The sequence below is a fragment of the Muntiacus reevesi genome, chromosome 13 (genome assembly GCF_963930625.1).
Source record: "Muntiacus reevesi chromosome 13, mMunRee1.1, whole genome shotgun sequence".
NCBI classification, from domain to species: domain Eukaryota; kingdom Metazoa; phylum Chordata; class Mammalia; order Artiodactyla; family Cervidae; genus Muntiacus; species Muntiacus reevesi.
The window spans coordinates 16,288,729-16,303,933 of record NC_089261.1 but is presented as its reverse complement, the minus strand read 5'-3'; the positions used below and the strand labels follow the sequence as shown (position 1 = coordinate 16,303,933).

Here is a 15,205-nt window from a genome sequence, read left to right as displayed (position 1 = left end):
GTCTTCATGTGGCCTTCCTCTCTGTGGGTGTGTCTCCCTGTGCCTTCCCCTCTTCATTTTTCTTCTTTTGCTACGTGGCATGTGTGATCTTAGTTGCCTTACCAGGGATCTAACCTGCACCCCCTGCAGTGAAAGCATGGAGTCTTTAACAACTGGAGCACCAGGGAAGTCCCTCTCCTCTTCTTATAAGATACCAGTCCTTGGATTTTGGGTCCCCCCTCAATCCGGGATGATTTCATCTTGAGATCCTTAACTAGTTACCTCTGCAAAGACTCCATTTCTGAGTAAGACCACATTCTGGGCTTCAAGATGAACACAAATTTTGGGAGGACACTCCATTTTACAGAAGGTGAAACAGAGGGAACTGACTTGCCCAGACTCAAACAACCAGAAAGCAGTAGACACACTCAGGGTGGTACATAATGGGGAAATGCCCAAAGTGTGTCATGGACCGTAAGTCCCAGGAAGTGAATGAATGATGGACTAATGCTGAGAGAGGGTGAAATTGGCAGAGGCAGCAGGCGAGGTTTGTTATTTTGCCCTCACCCTCTCATTGTATTTGCACATCTTGCCTGAGTCATTATTCCTGTGGCTCCTGAGACTTGATCTGTAATCTGAATCTAAATATGTGCTCAGGGCTAAGAAATGTGTCTGGAAAAGGGAGCTGACCAGAAGTTTTCCCCATTCCAGGAGCACAGGAAACAGGCACAGAGCCAGGACCCTTCTCAACTCTGATACCATCCAGTTCTCCCCGCCTCCCTCATGGGCACTTGACCCTGGATGTGCATGCTGGTGACCTGAGGGGCTGGTTAAAATGCAGATTCTGACTCTCTGGGTCTGCGTGGATCCAAGACTGCATTTCTAACTGGCTCCCAGGAAGTGCTGATCTTGCTGATCTGAGGACCACACCTTGAGTAGCAATGCCTTGGGGATGAGGGGCTCTGGATCATTCCACATAGAAGGACTAGTGCATCACTGAGGGGCAATACTAACATCCACCCAGGGATGCAGGGCAGCATAGCCCCCAAGCTGATGAAAAGCAATGCTTTCAGGGATTCCTGCTGCCCAGATCTCTCTTTATTTTTCTCTTCCCCTTTTTTTTTTGGCTGTGCTACATGGCTTGCAGTATCTTAGTTCTCCAACCAGGGATTGAACCTGGCCACAGCAGTGAAAGCGCTGACTCCTAAGCACTGAACTACCGGAGAACTCCCCAGATCCCTCAGACTGGGGATCATGTCAGACTCTTTGCGACCCCATGGACTGCAGCATGCTAGGCTTCCCTGTCCTTTACCATATTATATGGCATGTAGGACCCCTAAAACTGAAGAAACCAACTCAACTCATGACAAGCTGCAGTGTTGTGGAGCCCCGTGTGTGAGGGCCCTAGCATGCTGTCCATCTCCTGCATATCTGTGAGGCTCACCAACCCTACCCCTGCCCCACCCTTGCACGCAGCATCCTCTTAAGTGAAACTGAATTTATAAGTGCCACCCGAGCTGGTTGGTGACATAGCTTTTTGAGGGGTGAATGCTGTGTTTGGCGAAAGTACATACCTTTGGATTGCAGGGGAGGTGTAATGGGGGGACTGTTTGTTTTGCCTTTAATAAAGGAAGAAGGGGCCATTTCTCAAACTTCAGTTTGGGACCCTGAAATACAAACGTGCTGATGAGGCTTGTCACTGCTGCCAGCTTTGTGAGCCCAAAGGAAATTCTGGTTAACCACAAGCAGGGAAGGAGCAATTTATCAACAACATGGGGGGAATCTGATAGTTGATTCAAGAAGGGGTGTTCGCAGGTGATTTTTCTGAGCAAAACCAGGTTTGGGCGATTCTCCTCTGTTGACCCGACCTAGAGAGAGGCTGTTCCACCCCCAACCCTTTCCCCCTTACCTCTTCCTTCTTCCCTAGACGCCAGCAGTGAAACCCTAGATTCTCTCGTGGAACAGCTGCCAAGGGGAAGCGTGTAGTTTCACTCTCCCGGGCAGGAACCCAACATGCCGCTCTGTATCCCTCAGCTGCTGAAAATTCGGATTTAATAAATCCTCCCAAGATGAATTCACTACCCTTCCCAAGAGGATGTGTATTAGGGGAAAGGCTTCCTGTGTGAAGGATACAGACTGATTCTCATGGTAGATCTCATGGCTCCCCGTCTCCTCCTTAAATTAGACCCCCAAGGCCACAGGGATGCAGAGTCTTTCTAGGACAGACGTGTGGTAGACAGAAGAATGGCCCCCCAAAGATATCCACATCCTAATCCCCAGAGCCTGTGAATTTGTTTCCTTACATGATAAAGGGACTTTGCATCCGTGATCAAGGATATTGAGATGGGGAGATTGTCCAGGATTCTCTGGTTGGGCCCAGTGTGATCCTGAGGTCATAAGAGGGAGGCAGGAGGGTCAGTGATTTGTGATGACAGATGCAAGCAGTAGGAGTAATTCATGGAAGAGGTCATGAGCCAAACAATGCAGGTGGCTCCTTTCTAGAAGCCGAGAAAAAAGGAAATAGGATTCTCTCCTTGAGTCTCCGGAAGGAACCAGCTCTGCCAACACCTTGACTTTAGTTCTGTGAGATTAGTTCAGATGCCTGAACTCCAGAACTATAAAACTATAAAGGGATTCATTTGTATTGTTTTAAGCTGTTAAGTCTGTGCAATTTGTTACAACAACAACAGGAAACTAATACAGGTGCCCTCCTGTCCCCTGGAACACCCTTGTCAGGGTGTGTGCCCGTATTTTATCTGATCAGTGTGGTTATTACACACAGAAGCCTAGAACATAGGAAGTAAGGAGATGTGGACCACAAAAGCCTGACTTCTTGGGTTCCATTCTTACACAGACCAGTTCATCCTGGTTTGCCTAGGACTTCACAAGCATTGAAAGCCCCCAGGTGCTAGGGATCCCCTCAGTCTTGGGCAACCCAGGACAGTTGGTCCCCCTAAATTCTAGTTGCTCACTTTCTTAGTTGTGTGACTTTAAGTTACTTGACTTTCTCTGTTCCTCTGTTTCCCCATCTGCAAAATGGGGATAACAAGATTTTTGTTGAGAACTAGTTGGGTTGATATATATGGTGCCTGCTGCTGCTAAGTCACTTTAGTTGTGTCTGACTCTGTGGGACCCCATAGACGGCAGCCCATCAGGCTCCCCCGTCCCTGGGATTCTCCAGGCAAGAACACTGGAGTGGGTTGCCATTTCCTTCTCCAATGCATGAAAGTGAAAAGTGAAAGTGAAGTCGCTCAGTTGTGTCTGACTCTTAGCGATAGTGCCTAGTCCATAGTAAATGCTCAACAAATATTATCTTTTATTATTTTATGAGACCAGGTGTGGTACAGATATTCCTGGAGTTGCTTTGTTCCAAAACAAGTAACATTCTTGAAATTCTCAGGTCACCGTTTGAATCTCTTTAAATGTTTATTTTTCTTTACCTTCTGATGGCCAGGGAGCCCCTCCCTTCTCTCTGAGCCCATGAAGACTTGCCTCGTGGGGGGCAATGTGACGCTTACCTGCCAGGTGTCTGGAGCCTACCCTCCTGCCAAGATCCTGTGGCTGAGGAACCTCACCCAGCCCGAGGTGGTCATCCAGCCCAGCGGCCACCACCTCATCACCCAGAGTGGCCAGAGCTCTACCCTCACTATTCACAACTGCTCCCAGGACCTGGACGAGGGCTACTACGTCTGCCGGGCTGAGAATGCCGTGGGGGTGAGGGAGCTGGACGTCTGGCTGAGCGTGAAAGGTGAGTGATGGAAGTGACCCTGAAGGAGCAGAGCTTCAGAGGACCAGCATGGGGGCAGCTTGTTACTTCCCTCTATATGTCTCACTGCCATCAGGGAGGAGGCATATCTGCTTACCTGTGGCTTGACAAGAGGGATGGGAAAATTACTGTCCAGTCCTAAATCTCTAACTATTGTATCAAGATAAAAAATTTATTTCTTCCCAACCCAGGGATCGAACCCGGGTCTTCTGCATTGCAGGTAGATTCTTTACTACCTGAGCCACTAGGGAAGATACAAAAGTTATTTAATATCAGTTACATCCTAAAGGAAAAAAAATTATATATATATATATAAAACATAAATATATATTAAAATACATGTCTAAAATAAAAGATATAATGAGATATATATATATACACACACATATATATATATATATAATGTAAGCTGTGAAACATAACAGCAAAATGAACACCCAAGAAACTACCATCCCACTTAAGATATAGAACAGTAACCAACACTGCTGAAGTTACCTGTAAGTAGTGTGACAGATTTAGAAAACAATAGCAGCAAAACTAAAAAAACATGCTGCTCACTTAAATTTGCACTTTAGAAAAACAAAGGATTTTTTTTTAAGTGTTATGTCCCAAATATTGCATCGGACATACTTATTTTTAAAAATTTTTATTTTTTATTTGGCTGCACTGAGTCTTAGTTGCAGCATGTGAGATATAGTTTCCTGACCAGGGACTGAACCCAGGCCCCCTGCATCGGGAACATGGAGGCTTAGCCACTGTCCCATCAGGGATATCTGGGATATACTTATTCTAAAAAAATTATTCATTGTTTATCTGAAATCCAAATTTAAGTGGGCATATTGTATTCTATCTGGCAACCCTACCTGTAGGCCTGTTTTCAGTCTCATCCTGGGCCTTCTGAAAAAGGTAACTCCTGAGTTTCATGTTTTATTTAAGAAAAACTTTGCTGCAAATGTACACATTTCTAGATAATATATTGTTTAGTTTTTGTTTTAGAGTTTTGAAAAGAATTTGTTGTTCTTATACAAATGTAGTCTTTTTGTGACTTGCTATTTTTACTCCACATTTTGTTTTCCAGGATTTATTCATGCTGACATGTGTAATTTTATTTCATGCCTCTTCATGGCTGCATAATTTTCCACTGTAGCACTATTCCACAACTAAATTGTTGATTTTCCTGCTGATGGACATTGGTGCTGTTCTGATTTGTTGTTGTGATGAACAGTTGCTGTGAAAGTCTTTTACCCACCCCCCTGTGCACATATACTCAGGTCTCCAGGCAAATATGTCTCCAGCATATCTGTACCAAGAAGTAGAAATGAAGGGTTATAAGTTATGTGCATTTTTATCTTTATGAGGTAATACCAAATTATTTTCCAAAGTGGTTATACCAATTTCCATTTGAAATGGCAGTTGTCCCAGATTTTCAACCACAGATTTTGTGATTTTTGCTCATCAAGTAAGTGCAAAATGAAATCTCACTGTGGTTTTAATTTGAATTTCTTTGATTACTAGGAAGGCTGAGCATTATTTCATATGCTTATTTGCTACTTAGGTTTCTTCTATGAAATATATAATTGTGCTTTTTTAAAAATAGTTTTCATTTATTTAAATTAAAAATTTTTTTTCTTGGAGAAGGAAATGGCAACCCACTCCAGTATTCTTGCCTGGAAAATCCCATGGACAGAGGAGCCTGGCAGGCTATAGTCCATGGGGTCTCAGAAGAGATGGACACGACTTAGCCACTAAACAACAACCATCCATCCATAGTCCATCCATAGTTAGAGGTAATTTGTGTTACTCTTTTGGAGTGATGCCAAATAACCTGTTTGTTAACATGTGAATTCAAAGCACTAACTGATTTGCTCTTGGAGCATTTGAAGCTTCCAGTCTGAGGAATTCTCAGGTTTCTCTAGGAAGAGGCATGATATATGAATCTGGAATAACAACAGCCAAGTCAAGAAGTCCCCCAAGGGCCAAGGTCAGAGGGGTCAGAACCACGAGAAGGTGATCCTTGAGCAGATGCCCAGGATGGAGACAGAGCCAAAGGGTGGACAGCACCCCTTCCCCAGCTGTGGCCACTGCAGGAAGGTTCCTGAGAGTCACAGGTCCACTAGCCTCCTCCCCATCCAAATGACTGCTCTTCAACTGCTTTCTGTGAGAAGAGTCTTAAATGGAGTCTCTGTTTCATAAACGATGGAACTCTGTAAAAAAAAAAAAAAATTTTTTTTCTTTTGGTCACATCACATGGCTTTCTGGATCTTCCCCAACCAGGGATTGAATTCAGGCCTGGAAGTGACTTGGCAGCAGCAGCAGCTGGAATCCCAACCACTTGGCTACCAAGGAACTCCCCATAATTGTCTCTTTTGACGTTTTCCTCTTTCTTATAGATATATAGGAGTTCTTCAGAAATTCCACACACTAATTCCTTGTTTTACATGTTACAAATATCTTTCAGTTAGTCCTTCTTGCTTTCTTTATGGTATCCTTTGATTTGCAGAGGTTCTTTAATGTGGTTGATTTTATGAATATTTTCTTGTATCAGTAGCATTTCTGTGTCTTAAGAAATCCTTATCTATCCTATGGTCATGAAGGCATTCTTCTATATTGTCTTCTTAATGTTTTATTGCTTGCCTTTCACAGTTAACTCTGTAGTCCATCTACAGTTGACTTTGGTGAATGGAGGAAGTAGCCATTAAGTTTCCTCCACCCCCAATCTGGATAACCATTTGGTCTAGCACCACTTCCTGAAGAGTTCCATTTTTAACTCACTAGTCTATCCTATATCAAGTTTCCTTTTGTTCATAGACCTGTTCTTATCGAACCCATGCCCTATAGAGTAGAAGCCCACTGTCTTAACTGCTAGACCACCAGAGAAGTCCCTTCCTATTCCATTCTGTTGATCATGTCATTGTGGCACCAGTAATTCACACTCCTAATTACTGTAGCCTTAACAACAGTCTTGATATATGAAGACACAGAGATTTTAACTTTCCAACATTCTTTTGCATCACATACTTCATTTGATTCCCACAAACTGTCTGAAGTAGGAAAATGAGATATCTGTCTTGCTCTACAGAGAGGTCATGAGACTTCCCTGTAGCTCAGATGGTAAAGAATCTGCCTGCAAAGCAGGAGACTAGGGTTCGATCCCTGGGTTGGGAAGTTCCTCTGGCGAAGGGAATGGCAATCCACTCCAGGATTCTTACCTGGAGAATTCCTTGTATAGAGAAGCCTGGTGGGCCACAGTTCATGGGGTTGCAAAGAGTCAGACACGACTGAGTGACTAACACAGTCCACAGAGAGGTCATATGCCTCATCCAAGGTCATGAAACCAAGGTAAGAGTAGGATCCAGGCAGGGGAGGAGAGGTATTGCACTCCTAGCTGAGTGTGTATCACGGGGATGAGTGAAGGGTGTGGTGTGTCTTTGCAGAACCCTTAAACATTGGGGGAATTGTGGCCACCGTCGTGAGCCTCCTTCTGCTGGGACTGGCCCTTATCGCCGGGCTCCTGTTCTATTACAACCCTGTGTTCTGCTGGAAAGGTAAGGGCTTCCCGGAATGGTAAGGACTTCCTGGGCCCCTTTGTTTCTCTTGTAGGCTTCCTGAGAGGGTATGGGTGGGGGAAGATGGTCCCTGTTATGCTCCCACCTGAAGCTCCATTCTGTAGGCTTCCAAACTGGGTCCAGATTTGCAATAATGAAGCACCCAAGTACCCTTCCTGAGCGCCCTGCCATCTCTCGTATTGGGTCAGTTTTCTCATTGCCCATCCTTTTGTAACTGTTAGCTGGCTTAGAAACTTCTGTGAGGCCAAAGTGGATCTTATTGGATATTAATGTTTTTTCCTTTCTCCTTTCAGTAGGAAGCACCTTCAGGTGAGTGTCCCCTAGACGCAAATCAGAAACCCATTTCCATAGTCTGTTTTCACTGATGTTTTGTTTATAACATTTCGTAAGAGCAGTAGTAACCACTACCACTGGGGACCCACCAGGGGCCAGACCCGGGGCTGGGGCTTCCTCAGGCATTATTAGAGACCCCATCACACACTCCTCAGGGTGCTGCTAGCATCCCCATTTTCCAGATAAGGCAAGGGAGGCTCACTGAAGCGAAGCAGTTTCTGCAAGCTCATCTAGGAAGTGATGGCCATGCCTGCAGTCAGACCCAGGTCTGATTGATTGCAAAGTCTGTGCTCCTTTTCAATGCCAGACCTCAGGGCGAGGCACATTGCTGGTTTGTCCTTGAGGTATAAAGACAGCATGTATGTGTTGAGCTTAGTCATTCATGTATTTATCTAATTTTCTGCAAAGAGCTAAAAGGAAGAATAAGTCATAATCTTACAGCATGCTTTGGAAAACTAGTCTGTACATGCCCAGAAGCTCCTCCCAAATGGAGGGAACCTTAGTAGGGGAGAAACAACTAAATGGAACTTCACTTTCCAGGAGAGCCTGCACAGAAGCAAGGAACGCTTCTCTTCGCTCCTCTTATCTGCTTATAATTTGGGGTATTACTGTTCTGGGATGAATAATGAGATTTCATTGTTCTGGCACCATCTCTCGTGGAAGAGTGTTACCTGTACTGCCCCATTTTGAGGGTCATTTTGGCATGAGTCTGTCCTTCCCCAGGCTTATTTCTCATAGAGGGAGCAGCTTGGCATAATGGGAAAAGGCTTTGGAATAAGTGGACCTGGGTTCACATGGCTGCTCTACCCTTCAAGCCTGCGGATCCTGGAAAAGCCCTGACCCTCTCTGAGCCTTTTTTCCCTCAGCTGTTTCTCAGAGGCAGGATGTGAGGATTAAATGAGAATGTCATGCTCACAGGATTGTGACTGGCCCATGAAATGTACAGTCTGGGTGGGGAGGCAGAACCAGCAATCATCTAGAGGACAATTCAGTGCCAAACAGCTGGCTGTGGACGCCAAACTCAGTCACACCTCAAGGCTGCAGGGGGAGGGAGGGGACTTTACTGGGGCTTTGAATAATGAAAAGGAGGAGAAATTTCAGTAAGTAGAGGAGAAATAAGGGCATTTCAGGAAAGGAACAGAGCATCTGTGTATGTGCTGCGAGGGGAACTGAAACGGTGGGTGCTTGGGACCATGAGGTCACCTGCCAGACGAACAGTGGGGAGACAGGAGGGGGGATGATAAAATTCACCCAGCACAAGGTGTGATTATCTAGACAGTCTGTGGCAGCACCTCTCTGAAAGGTCATCATCTCCATCTTACAACTCAACCACGTTGAGTCCATGAAGAATTGTCCATGTTACCAAAGAGGATGCAGAGAACTGAGTGTTCCTATTCAGTGAGGGCTGAAGTTGGAGAAAACAGGATATCTTCTTGATCATTTCTTCCCTTTTGGAAATTAGGAGGCAAGACATGGGTGATGTCATGGTTTTGGTGGATTCGGAAGAGGAAGACATGGAGGAGGAAGAAGACGCTGCAGAAGAGGAAGAGGAGGAAGCTAGTGAGAGGGAGGAGTCGCCAGTAGAAATAACCAAGTATGGCCACATTCACAGAGTGACTGCGCTGGTGAACGGGAATGTGGACCAGATGGGCAATGGACTGCAGGCTCTGCAGGGTAAGCTCTTTGCCCTTTAAAGCACTCTGCAAGGTTGCGGTGGGCTTCCCAGGAAGAAGTCTCCAAGGGTCTGCTTTTTAAGGGCTGGGAAAGACAGTTAAAGTTTAATCTAGAATCTGAGAATCTCCCATCAACTATAAACACAACAATTAAACTGACAAATACTTACTGAGGGCCAACTCTGGGAAAGACACAGATTGGTACTGTCAGGCACCAGAAAATCAAGACCAATGGTGATGGGCTTTACGAAAGCAGTTAGGACGAACAGACTAAAATATGAAGGGAAAATGAAAATAGAAGGAATATTTAACCAACGCTTTGCGAGGGTAGTAGAGTTGTGGCTCGAAGGAATGATTACTTGCCTGATGAATGATACTTTTACAAATTACATGATCTCAGGAGAAAGATGAGAGCCCAGAGGGATGCATTGGTTGGGAGACATTTTGTAAAAGATGTGGGCTATGAGGCATGTCTTTCAGGACAGTTGAGTTTGAACAAGCAGAAAGCAGAGGGTAGTCCAGGTGAGGGGAATGTCAGGAGCTAAGAAATGTGGACAGTGTCAAGCATGTCAGTGGATTCTGAGTAGAAAGAATGGGTACAAGGCAGGGAAACCCACCCTACTCCAACTGCTCATTCATGAAACTCACCAGTAAAGGACTGGAAATCAAGGTGACTGAAAACTGATGGGAGGGACTTCCCTGGTGGTCCAGTGGTTAAGACTTCCATTGAAAGGGGCACAGGTTCAATCCCTGGTCAGGGAACTAAGACCCTACAAGCTGAGCAGCCCCCACCTCCTGAAAAAGAAAACTGAAGGGGGAAACACAGTCATCTCTACTGAGAGCTCTGCTCAGAGTTGGGTCTACTTTTCCCTCCCGTACAGATGACAGCAGTGAGCAGCAGAGTGACATCATTCAAGAAGAAGACAGGCCAGTGTGAAGAAGACAACTGTCCTTTGCTATCTTCTCTCAAAAGCTTGGAAAGCTGTGTTCAAGATGAATTTCATATTCTGCTTTACTTGACTTGCACCCCTGCCTGAGGGCTGCAAAGGGTTTGGAGGTTCTCAGCGAAATAGGAAAACATATATACATCTTTCCTACCCTCCCCCTCCTTTTTTTTTCTAAATTGGTTTGATTTACTGTAACTTTTCTCAATGATGGTGAAAAGCTTTTGGGAATGGGTAGTGTATGTGGGGAAAGCTCCATTTGGGCTTTCTCCAGGTTGACTGATGCTGAGATGGGGAGCAGGAGTAGGGGGAGGCAGTAGGCCTCGATGTCCTTTGTCACTATTAAAGGTCTGTAACTAGCCCGTCCCAGTACACAAGGGAACAGTATGGGGTGATAAGGACATTTCCTTTCTCACTGCCTAGGTGAGCTGAGGAACCAGGTGAACATCAGCTCTCTGGAAAGGTGAAGAGGTGCCAGCTACTGCTGTTAATCAGAGGGAGGCAGTTTGCTTTGGGATTTGAGTTGGAAACACCCAGGCTTCAATCTGGACCCGGCTCCTTGCCTGTTTCATGGGCTTGGGCAGGTAGCTTTACCTTTTCCCCTGAGCCTCAGTTTCCTCATCTGTGAAATGGGTGAAATCACACTTACTTTACATCTCCTTTGCCTTCTCTAGTGGAAGGAAAAAAGATGTCAGCTGTTCAGTTACAAACTGCTGCCTGGGCCTTTCATTCTCTGTAGAATGGTTCCAGACCAGGGCATCATCAGAGTTCTGTGGATTTTTGCTCTCCTGGAGATGAAATTCCTTTCAAAAGAGATAGGGGGCGATAAGAGGAAATGCCTTTCACCAGAACGTCACATATGTCAGAGCTTCATATTTATAGAAAAGCCTCTTAGGTGATGCACAATTAATTTTGACTTTCCCACCCTTCCTTTCTCCTGTGGCTTTGAAAAAGGCAGGAGGAATGTTTTTTAACATAGTAGACCTGTGGCCTCGGTTTCTTGATCTCAGAAATGGGATTGGGAAAACATATTTCCTTCCTAAGGATGTTATGAAGATACGCTGCTCAATAATGCTAAGTTCTGAATGAAAATAACATGTGATGAGTTGAAGCTGCTATTGTTTCCAGTAGATCCCTGTATAGAGTTTTTTTTTTCCTTTTCTTTCTGATTTCATCCTAATCTCTTAAAACATCAGGGACTTTTTAAGGGTGTAAAATATGTGTGCTAAACTTGAAAATCTGACTTGAATTTGCACTCTTTAATACTGCATATTCTGCTCTAACAGGCAAGACTTAAAGGAGAACTTCCTCTCCGATAACAGGGCCTGGGACTTCTGAGAAGCTGGTTATCTGCAGGGTTACCCTGCAGGTGTGGTTGGGGCAGGTCAGTTTTCTTGGATGAAGGAACTAAACTGAGGAAGTCACCAGAAGTGAGAGCCCTGTCCTCAGCTCAGAACACTGGGGAAGTCAGAGGCTGGTTGCAGTGTCCACCGCTCAGGAATTCCTGTGGCCTTGTTCTCTTGATGGGCTGGATCTTTCGCTGCATGGAACCTCATGTTCTTAACCACTCTCACCAGTCTAAGTTAGTGTCATTTCAGAACGGGATCTTAAGACAGGCTGTGTTTAAAATCATTGAACACTGAGCTAGTCTTTGATGAATCCATTTCTGGATCTGACAGTCCACTGTGCAGGGGCAACCATATTTTACAAAGGAAAAAGCAAAAAAACTGTAGGTGGGGGGGGCAGAATTCCCTACCTGGAAGGCAGACAATGATTTGCAAGAGGACGGAAATGCTCCCCGTGACTTCCTCTTCTCTTGCGTGCACACCTGATGATAGGAAATCTTCAAGAAAGGATTTTCCCTTTGCAAATAGAAGCTTCAGGGTCATGGTGCCAAACTTGATAAACCCTTGTCCAGCTGAGCTGTGACTGCTGTCACGTATATCTGAGCCCTGTGTGCACAGATAATATTGTTGGGTCAGTTAAGAGCTGAAGTACTGTGCGGGGGCGGGGCGGTCTTCAAGCTTTAAGGATTTTTAAAGAATTAGGGCTTTTTTTCCTGTTCTTTTAAGATAACCCATCCCCAACTCCACTAGCACGTGGTCGACAGTGGGTTATAGACTTTTCTGTGGCAAAGTCCAACTCGTTACAGTGTGCTTTAAAAAAAAAAAAAAAAAAACTTACCTGAATGAATTGTGAACTGGAGACCAAGAGATATACTTATCAGAACCTAGAAGATAAATACTTCTGGGCCATTGCAACTGACATTCCTTTTCCGCAAAACCTGGTGGACCTTGGGGAGGGGGTCCCATAATCCTGTGGCTTTGATATCAGTTTCCATTCTCACAAGCACATACCTATACTCTTACTGCAGCAGGAAAACCCATGATAGAAAATCTCCCTCGCCTAGGCACTGAAACCTGGAAAATCATCTTCGTTGGGTAAAATTTATTATGATGCAACATGTGACCACTGGTATTTCTCACCATGGTTCTGGCCAGGAACTGCTGCAAAAAGAAATAGCTCTCTCTGCACTGCTTACATTTTAATATTTGGTATGGAGGTGGGGGGCTGGGAGAAATTCATCCTGATGTTAGAACATGGATTTGTTTTTTAAGATAATAGAATAAAGTTATTTTTAAATAAATGCTTTAGTGATCTTCATTTAGACCTGATTAGTCAACTAAAAGATTTTGGGAAATGGGATTGCCATCCACAATTTTTTTTAACTTGATTTCCCAATACTGATCACAATATTGTTCTTGCTGCCATTTTATTCTTTTCTATGACTTGTAGATGCTACCTACCCTTTCATCTCTCCATTGTATTTGCATATCCTCAAATACATATCTCTTTTTTGGTCAGACTGCCTGTTTTCTCACATTAAAGGGTTAGGGTAGGAATCATCATAGAGCAGTAGACTGATGGACGTCTGAAAAGACAGTTTCTGCAAGCTGCTGGGTCGCTGCAGTGGTTGGTGGTTTTGGAGGTTCTCACCGGGCTCAGCTAATAGTAGTCCCCATACTTCTGCTTCACTGACTACGCTAAAGCCTTTGACTGAATGAAAACAGACTGAAAAATTCTGAAAGAGATGGAAATACCAGACCACCTTACCTGCCTCCTGAGAAACCTGTATGCAGGTCAAGAAGCAACAGAACTGAAGATATACCAATGGACTGGCTCAAAATTGGGAAAGGAGTATATCAAGGCTGTATATTGTCACCCTGCTTATTTTAACTTACAGGCAGAGTACACCATGTGAAATGCCAGGCTGGATAAAGCTCAAGCTGGAATCAAGATTGCTGTGAGACATATCAGTAACCTCAGATATGCAGATGACACCACGCTAACGGCAGAAAGTCAAGAGGAACTGAAGAGCCTCTTGATGAAGATGAAACAGGAGAATGAAAAAGCTGGCTTAAAACTCAGCATTCAAAAAGCTAAGTTCATGGCATCTGGTCCCATCACTTCATGGCAAATAGATGAGGAGAAAAATGAAAACAGTGAGAGATTTTATTTTCTTGGGCTCCAAAATCACTGCAGATGGTGACTGCAGCCATGAAATTAAGACATCTGCTCCTTGGAAGGAAAGCTATGACAAACCTAGACAGCATATTAAAAAGCAGAGACATCACTTTGCCAACAAAGGTCTGCATAGTCAAGGCTATGGTTTTTCCAGTAGTCATGTGTAGATGTGAGAGTTGGACCATAAAGAAGGCTGAATGCCAAAGAACTGGTGCTTTCAAACTGTGGTGCTGGACAAGACTCTTGAGAGTCCCTTGGACAGCAAGGAGATCAAACCAGTCAATCCTAAAGGAAATCAGTCCTGAATATTCATTGGAAGGACTGATTTTGAAGCTGAAGCTCCAATACTTTGGCCACCTGATGGGAAGAAGTGACTCATTGGAAAAGACCCTGATGCTGGGAAAAAAGATTCAGGGCAGGAGGAGAAGTGGGCAACAGAGAATGAGATGGCTGGATCACAACACCGACTCAATGGATATGAGTTTAGCAAACTGTGAGAGACAGTGAAGGACAGGGAAGCCTGGCATGCTGCAGTCCATGGGGTGGCAAAGAGTCAGACAAGACTGAATGACTGAACAGAAACAGTAACGAAGTCTCACCTCAACTCCCACTTGAGGAAGCCCAACTCTACTCCCTATCCCTGTTAGAGGCTTTTTTCCTTGGGTCATTGTCTCTCCTGTGTTTCTTTACCTCACTCCAAGCTTCCTAAACTCTAATCAAAACTGTCCCATTTTCAAGTTCCTTACCTTCTAACCAAATCCATGTTTCCTACTGTCACCTGTTTCCCATGTTCGTTTTAATCCAGTCTCTCCATGTGCTGGGGCTTCCCTTGTGGCTCAGCTGGTAAAGAATCCGCCTGCAATGCGGGAGACCAGGGTTCAATCCCTGGGTTGGGAAGATCCCCTGGAGACAGGAAAGGCTACCCATTCCAGTATTCTGGCCTGGTGAATTCCATGGACTGTGTCCATGGGGTCCCCAAAAGTCGGACACGACTCAGCAATTTTCACTCCATGTTGTGTGTGTGTGTTTGTTACCAGCTTGCTTCTCCAGCCCTTCATTTTACCTCTGCCTGCTTTCACTTCTGTTCCCTGTTTCCTGGGTCACACTCAAGTTCATCTGGCTGGTCCACTTTTGGAACCCCAGTCTTTTTAACTCCTCTTTTTCTCTGGCTGTTTGCCCCTTGCCCTCTACCCCTTATAACCAGAGCATTTTCGTTTTCATCCTCCCTTTTCCAATGGGCTTCCTTTTTCCGGTTCCCATTTTTTTTAATAAAACGACCCCTTCCTCTGACCCTGCACTCCGCCCCTTTACTCCTCTACCGCGGCTCCCATTTAACCTCTGAGCTCCCTGCTGCCTCAGGTCCCCAGTTTTATTCCTCTCATTTCTTCCCTCTCTCCGGGGTTCCCAGCCCCTCAACCT

At 44.9% G+C, this 15,205-nt stretch overlaps 1 protein-coding gene and 1 long non-coding RNA gene across 6 annotated transcripts in view; one reads left to right on the top strand and one right to left on the bottom strand.

The window, feature by feature from the left end:
• The window catches only part of VSIG10 (V-set and immunoglobulin domain containing 10), a 40,944-nt gene extending 25,930 nt beyond the window's left edge, over positions 1-15,014 (top strand). For 3 of the 5 annotated variants that reach the window (XM_065904378.1, XM_065904375.1, XM_065904376.1), the window contains 4 exons: positions 3,434-3,727; positions 7,180-7,309; positions 9,110-9,318; positions 10,199-15,013. In XM_065904378.1, the coding sequence (XP_065760450.1) occupies positions 3,434-3,727; positions 7,180-7,309; positions 9,110-9,318; positions 10,199-10,254 (689 nt within the window). In that variant the 3' untranslated portion in view covers positions 10,255-15,013. Of the gene's footprint in view, positions 1-3,433; positions 3,728-7,179; positions 7,310-7,604; positions 7,621-9,106; positions 9,319-10,198 lie in introns of all 5 variants that reach the window. The other 2 variants (XM_065904377.1, XR_010658845.1) reach the window with 2 other exon arrangements.
• On the bottom strand, positions 3,741-12,145 carry LOC136145755 (uncharacterized). Its single transcript, XR_010658846.1, has 3 exons — positions 12,018-12,145; positions 10,911-11,064; positions 3,741-5,949 (listed from the first exon to the last, which is right to left on the bottom strand). It is a non-coding gene; the product is annotated as an uncharacterized lncRNA (long non-coding RNA).
• Positions 15,015-15,205: the final 191 nt, after the last annotated feature.